Here is a 7657-nt window from a genome sequence, read left to right on the forward strand (position 1 = left end):
TTTTCAATTACTTTAATTTCCAAATATTGAAATTTTCAAATATTTAATTTCTCAAATATTCAAACTTCCAGATTTTCAAATATTCGAATTCAGAGTTCTCCAAATTTTCTTTTCACTCATCAAAAATTGTAAAGTCCTCACATTTTCTCTTTAAACCATCTCGAACATCTCGCGACCGAACTATTATTTCACCGAATCGCGACAACTTCACTCTCCGACAAAGTGGAATTTGCCAACAGTCTAACCGGCACCCATAAACCAATCCCTTCCGGCCTCCGTAACTCAAAATTCCAAGTGACAGGATCGCCACGAGATCTACTCCGCAACACCTTACCAAAATCAAGCAACCGTAAACACCACCCAAATAATTACAAAAAAAAAAAAAAACACGAAATTTCAGTCACCTAACCTGCTTCATCAATGACTGGTTTACCTTACAACATGCCGCTGACGTCCCAAATTATGCCAAATCAGAGTGTACCAGTACAGACGAGTCACAATAACTTCCTACCGTTCCAACAACCGCAACCAGTCGTGCAACAAATGCAAACCGCTCCTTCCGTTGCTTATCCGACAAATCCGCAAGGTATTCGTACGTGTTTGCAAAAGTTATTAGCAGTTCGCGTACGTATCGATTATCGAGAGAGAGAGAAGGGGAAAGGGGTTTTCGATGGGAAATATTGCTTCTCGCGGATCGCGGTCGAGCGGATTGGGTTTAATGAAACGCTTTGAGAAGGTAATGAAGATTTTTCATTGCAATTCGGGGGTGGTATGGATTTCGCGCATTTTAACGCGCTACCGATTATTATCGGTGGTACGGTTCGATATAGATACATTTCTAATGAGCATTGTTCGAAGTGAGAAACTTTCCTTCTGACCTACTAATTAATTTTTTTCCAATTTCAAAGAATACCCAGAGAGAAGGAATAATTTTCCCTGAATTATGGAGCTTAATTAGTTAAGTGATCTCAGTTGAAACTTCAATACGAAGGAAAAATCGCAAATTTTGTATTAAAGAAGGAAAAAGGAATCGAAAGTTCGTCGAGAATGGTCGATTTTAATTTAACACAAAGCTCGCTAAAATTACGATATAGCAGGTTTCAGAATCTTCTTCAAAATGATGCTCTATGAAACCAGCTATAGGGCCAGCTCCTTATAAAAAATATTCTACCTTAAAGAAAAATACGTATAGAAATTTTAAAATTTCTTCAAGCAAAGTACCTCTTCAAATATGTTTGCAAATATTTAAGTTACAAAATGTTCGAAACACCATTTTCAATTTTACTGAAAACTCAAAATAAATTACCAATACATAGATCCTAAATTACAGCGAGTATTTGAAACTTTATCCTCTATTTGACTAAAAACTCAAAATAAATAATCAATGTACAGATCCTTTCAAGCAACCGTTCTACCAGCTCCATCAAGCAGACGTCCTCGTGGCGAACCACCAATACACCCCAAACTTACTACCACCAAAATACCCATACCCGCCAGCATTCCACACCCAGCACACAGTTTCACCGGTCATCCAAACGCAGCAGCCAAGCTACAATCCACTTCCTCAGAATGTCCTCGACCAGATTCGCAACACCGTCAGCAGCGCTGCTCCTATATTTATCCTACCAAGTGGCTGTCATCAGGCCACAAATCAAGCCAGCAATTCTATGAATCAAGGAGGCGTGGCTCAACAGACAGGACAGTCGACAGGCTTCAATTGCCCAATCTACTGTCCACCCTCTTTCTACCCTTACCCACTTCCTTTCCCAATGTTCGACTCTTTTGGAACTCAAGCTAGATGCAAAGACGGTCCACGAGGTTACTCGTGCTGCCATCAAAAAAGAAACGCTTTAGATTCGACGAACTATCCACTCAGCTGCTGCTGCAACATGCAAGAAATGGAGGAACATCGTTGTACAGCTACGCATGACGATACAATTTGTTCGAAACGAAACTGTCCATCTTCTATCAGCCTGCAAGCTCTGGCATCGCAGCTTTTGTCACTGCCAGGGATCATATCTTGCGCAGCTACGAGATTGATCTTGAGAAAGGTGGCTGGATCGAATATAACTAACACTATGGAGGATATAATGGAGAAAGCTCAGAAATCTATTGGTAGCCTTACGAAGGATCAACTGTTGGTCGAGTCAAGAAACGCACAACAAGTGAACGCGTTGATTAATCTACATATGACCACCACACCGCCGGCGAATATTATTCCGTTGCTCACGCTGCTGCAGCTGAAAGTGAACGTGCTGAAGGCGCAGGTTGAGAGCTTGATCAACAAGAAGGTGATGGAGTGCCAGGGATACGGGTTCGAGGTGAGGATCTGTTTTGCTGTTTAACCCTTTCGTTATCGGCGAGACGTATGTAGATGGTCTGTTTGAGTAGCCGAAAAAAATTGCTGTTAATTGAGGATATTATGAGACGTGATAAGTGGGAGATAAATAAGACGAAAATTCTTAGAAAAAATAAATATGTAAGAAAAAAGTAATTGTGTCACGAAAGGGTTAACACGTTCTGTGCCACGTATACTATTTTGTTGAAGATCTATTTTTTTTTTTATAATTTGGTTTTATGTCACATCGACATCTAGGTGATCAGTGACAAGTTTGGTTCGATTTCCTTTACTTAGATCTCATGGTAGAGTTAGGACTCTTTTAGGTAGTATGTTGTAGTCCTGTGACTGTTGAAGATTTGTCGAGCTCTCATTAAACGAATAAGAATGCTCTTCGATTCGATGCTAGAATGAAATAAACACAGAGGAAGATTAAAGTGTCAATGTGATTTTTTAACTTCGTTTCAAAGTTCAGCTAAATCTTGCAATCTTCATACGGCACAGAGCGTGTTAAGTATTATACTTAGATAGGTATCAAGCACTTAAGATACAATTTTAAAACTGCAAAGACGAGTCACACTTCAACACACCCCGAAACAAAATCCTCATAATTTAATCATCCTCACCTCTCCTCACGCTATCTAGGTCAGAAAGGACAATTAACGTAACGACCCTCTGTCGTCAAGAATTCCTGTTTCACCCGGTTCACCCATCTATTTATCCATTCATCGCAATTTCGTGCGAGAGAACTCCGCGAATATTAAAAGAACACGTTCCTTCACGCTCACGAGAAGCGTCGATTGCGTCCTCATTTGCATGCCATTCGCGTTCCAGGTGGAGACCAGCGGACCCATAGACCCCACTGTGCTCACGATGAAGACGAACGCCGAGCTACGACAACTGTTGTCCGCCTTGAGGCAGAAAGAATGCGACGAACGAGTGAACGCTAACTTTTCTCCGTATCATTCTCAACGTGTAATAGCCGAGGCTCGTTTGAACAACGTTCAAGCCAAGATTCGTCAAGTAGAAGCGGAATTCGAGAGAAGAAGATGCATGACGGTGCCTACTCCTACGCTCACTTCAAGAATCATCCAACAGTTCTCAGAATCGAGATGCATGATTGGTTTTGCTCACGCGAACATATTCGATCCTTACGTGCAACGAAGTACCATGGACTCTCCGGATCCCTTCGTACCTTGTATACGAAATCCTAGGAAGTTGTATCTGAAACCTCGAGAACCTGGACAGGAAACAGCGCAAGGGAGAGACGAGAATGAGACGACATCCGAAGGAACGTCGATGTGCAAGGACACTGGTACCGGCGAGGGCAACGTTAATTCCTCGAAGGACAAAGGGGTCGAGTCTAAATCGAGCGAGGATACGTGCAGTTGCGAGGGAACTTCCTCAGAGGAGAGCCTCGACGAGGATAAAAAAAAACTCCGGCTAAAGATTGACGAAGGTGGAAAGGTGACGATAAGTTGTGGGGCGAGCTTGAGGGATGTGTCGCTGTTGAGGCTGGCGTCGAATGTCGTTACGAGGATTAGGAAGGTTTGTAAGAAGGGTAGAGGACAGGGGAAAGGAGTGAAAGAGGTGAGGAGAGTGTCTCGTGATGGAGAAGAAGTAGACGAGGAGATGAAAAAAGATGAGGAAGAGGTGAATTCTGGGGACAAGTTGGTGTATGTCAAGGACGGGGATACTGATAGTGAAGACTTTGAGTTGTTTATATTTGAAGAGGATCCAGGTGATGAGAGCAGTGATAGCGAAGACTTAGATCTGTTTATATTTCAAGAAGACCCAGACGGTGAGACCCAGATCAAGGAGGATATCAAGGAAGAGCCTGAGAGTATAGAAAGTATAAGAATTCCTGATTCTGCAGATATACCGATTAAGAAAGAATCTAAGAGTATGGAAAAGATAGGAATTCCGGATTCCGTAGACACACCGATTAAGAAAGAACCTGAGAGTGTGGAAGAGATAAGAACTGGTAAAGATATTCCGATCAAGGAAGAATCAACGAAACAAGACGAGGAAAAGAAGTCTCCGCAATACACAACGGTTAAATCTGTAAATGTAGAGCCAGAAACGAAGGTAACAGAGCTGTATGTGGAACCAAAAGTGAAAACTGAGACACATAAGGCGGAAGCATACATATACGTGGTACCACAAGTACCAGTAGATCCACACGTGAAAACTGCGATGGCTGAGAAGTCACATGTGGAACTATTAGTAAAAACTGAGGCAAAACCACAGTCTGGACCATCTTATATAGCACCAAAAATAAAAACACACCCTAAAACGCTGGGAATACCGTTAAATGTACCAAAAGTGACAATGCAGCCACAAACGCATGCAGCACCCTTGTATGTGGTGCCAAAACCGAAAACAGAGCCTAAAACGCAGGTGGTACCACGGACACACGCGGATCCACACGTGAAAACGATGTTAGCTGAGATGTTGCACGTGGAACCAGCGGTGGAAACAGAATCAGGACCGTCTTTTGCGGTACCAAAAGTGATAACGCGGCCCAAACCGCAGGGAGCACCGTTGTTCGCGGTACCAAAAGTGAAAACTGAGCCAAAACCTCGAGCAACTCCGTTATATGCGGTGTCAAAGGTGAAAGAGGAGCCGGAATTAATGAATCCTGAAGGCAACAAGGTACTGGAGACGCGAGAAACCGATGAATCTTGGAGTACTCCGTTTGTAAGAACTCAGAAGTTTGAAGACGATGGCGAAGCGTTGAAAGGGAAGTCAACTGTCGAGGATGTCTCGAAGAACCAAGGAACCGGAAGTGAAGCCGCTGAGCAATGGAAGACGCCTGAGGAGGGACGATCTTCTGATTTGCATGAAAGCACTTTCTATATGATTAAACCGATAACAAAGAAGAAAAGGGTAATTAGAATACTGAAGAAAGAAGATGAACTTGTTTCGAATGAAAATGGTGGATCGCAAAGGAAGGATAGTAAGGAAAGAAACGTGCAGTTTGTGTCAATGATGACTCGTGTTAAGTATAACAGGCGTTTTGGTGATTTTGGGGAATGGAATATCAACGAGTGTAATGTCGAAAAAACAGAAGATTCTTCAAGAGACGTTGAAAAAATAAATACGATCAATGAGAATCAAGCACATTTCCCTTCAGAAAATGAAAATCCCTTAATTAACATTCAACAATGTGAATCCCTTGTTACGACTGAAAAAAATAATGAAATTGGTAAAAATACACTTGTGGAAAAAATGTTTCCAAAAGTTCATAAAAAAAATGGTAAGTAAATTTTAATACATAAATTGAAAATAAATAGCTATATTAATTATACAATTAAAATTGTGATAATAGAATAGCCTTGTTACCATTCTTTATTCTATATTTTATGCAATACTTACTCAAATACGATAAATACAAACAACCGATACGATCCACAGATGAAAATTTCACAACTGGACTCAAGTGTTTTCCGCCACTGAAACACGCAGAACCCAAATCAGCACGAACAACAACCTTTGAAACTAGATTCCATCAAAGGAAGATTGAATCGAAGACCGTTTGCGATAGCAACACCTTTTATCACCACGATTCAGAAACGGAGAATAGTATTGCCTCCAGGATATACTCTATGATCGAAAATCAGTTCGTTTCCTTCGGTTCATTGCTGAGCAATATACCAAATATACAGGATGTTATGTCGAACTTGCATTTCGACAAATTATCGCGTAATACTTTTAACGAGAATGATCTGACCGAACAAGTGGATAATGCTACGAATAATAAAAGAGAATTAAATGAAAAAGACGATTGGACTTTACTTCCTTTGAACACAAATGCTTCCTACGATGATGAACACGCTACTTCCGGCGGAAATTACGTTTCCGCTTACGAAGGGTGTAGAAACGTGCGTGAAATAAAACACTCGATAATCGTGGATAAGGAAAAGGAGAATTATGTAGTAATTCGGGGCTCGATTAGCGGACAATTTCGAGAACTGTCGAGGAACGGTTTCAAACGACCCTATCAAACTCGCAGGAGTTTGATAATAAGAAGTCGATTGAAAAATCCTGAACATTCGAAGAACGAATATGTGCGTCCTTTCACGGTTTTTAAGCGACCCAAAAGAAGTCAAATATTCGTGTCTGAAGCAATGAAACAGACAGAGAGAAAATTGAAATTTAGAGAGAAACTTTTGTCGTTGCCTGAAGCATTGGAAGATATGGAAAGGTTGGAAACAGTCGACGACAATAATTTAAATAATAATGAAAAAAACGAAGAACATACAGAAGTGTCTCAAGAAGCAATATTTCAACAGAATAGTAAACACAGTAATGACTTGAATAATAATTACAGTGCTGCTTCGTTGAATGGAAATGAACACGTAACAGACGTGCAGGATAATTTCAATGATATAGGGATAAATAGACAGACATAATTTGAACGAATATCACGATTTTATTAGGGTTTGGCAGTAAAGTATAACACTGAACATTAAATGGAAAAATAATGACATAAGAAAAGGCGAATCTTTTACAAATTTGCTTGCTTTGTGCGAAATAAAATTCTCTTCGAAGATAGCCCCGGTTTGAAAATTGTACTCTCTGGAACATCGTTACGCGAATGCTCTTTAATCGCGCTGGCCATCTTTGGAAGACCCAAATTGACGTGAAATGAAACGAAATAAAATAAACTCAATATATTCGTGCAGATACAACAATATCGATAATCTTTTCTAACACTCGAAAAAAGAAAAAGAAATGTTGAACAAATGTACATTTGTCTCGTAGTTGGAAATAACTGCAACTTGGTGAGCAAATGCATAGTGTGTGTACCTTCTTCCGCTTTATTAATCGTTAATCCACTTTGTTTTAACGGTTACTAATTTTCGGTCGATGGACCACATCGTTTATCGCTATCGTTAGCTGCTTACTGAGAATCTTTAGAATCCATAGTGTATAGTAACAACGCGACAACGAGGGTTGAACAGACCCTCGAAATCGTACAGCTCTGTTTTGTTTTAGAGGCCAGAATGAAAATCCTTAACGTAATTTACCTCATGTGCTATTATAACACTCATTCGCGTCAACGCAAAGGCATTCGATCCATCAGACATTTCAGATTCAAATACATCCGTACATTGTACACTATAGTCTGTCCAGGATCAACTGGTTAGTCAAAATCATTGCGGAAGAAATCCTCACCATAACTTAATGTACTCTTTGTTCCATTTTATTACTTGATTTTAATATGAAAAAATACAAACTGAAGCATTTCATACATTTTGTTAAAAAAGGAAATAATTTATTAGTTTGTTTATAATAAAATATATATATATGGCT

The 7657-nt window shown here is 40.2% G+C and overlaps 1 protein-coding gene across 1 annotated transcript; it reads left to right on the plus strand.

The window, feature by feature from the left end:
• The first annotated feature begins 420 nt into the window (after positions 1-420).
• On the plus strand, positions 421-6753 carry LOC108578039. Its single transcript, XM_017941286.1, has 4 exons — positions 421-586; positions 1393-2321; positions 3173-5546; positions 5756-6753. Exons 1-4 carry the CDS (start codon positions 421-423, stop codon positions 6751-6753), a joined length of 4467 nt encoding a protein of 1488 aa, XP_017796775.1.
• The last annotated feature ends 904 nt before the right edge of the window (positions 6754-7657 follow it).

This window comes from Habropoda laboriosa, unplaced genomic scaffold (assembly GCF_001263275.1).
Source record: "Habropoda laboriosa isolate 0110345459 unplaced genomic scaffold, ASM126327v1 scaffold1094, whole genome shotgun sequence".
NCBI lineage: Eukaryota > Metazoa > Arthropoda > Insecta > Hymenoptera > Apidae > Habropoda > Habropoda laboriosa.

What these genes read in the sequence shown, in the direction of transcription:
- LOC108578039 (XM_017941286.1), top strand. Translation starts at nt 421, where the DNA reads ATGACTGGTTTACCTTACAACATGCCGCTGACGTCCCAAATTATGCCA. An exon ending in TTATCCGACAAATCCGCAAG is followed by an intron (nt 587 to 1,392) that starts GTATTCGTACGT and finishes ATCAATGTACAG; the next exon opens with ATCCTTTCAAGCAACCGTTC. An exon ending in TGAAAAAAATAATGAAATTG is followed by an intron (nt 5,547 to 5,755) that starts GTAAAAATACAC and finishes TACGATCCACAG; the next exon opens with ATGAAAATTTCACAACTGGA.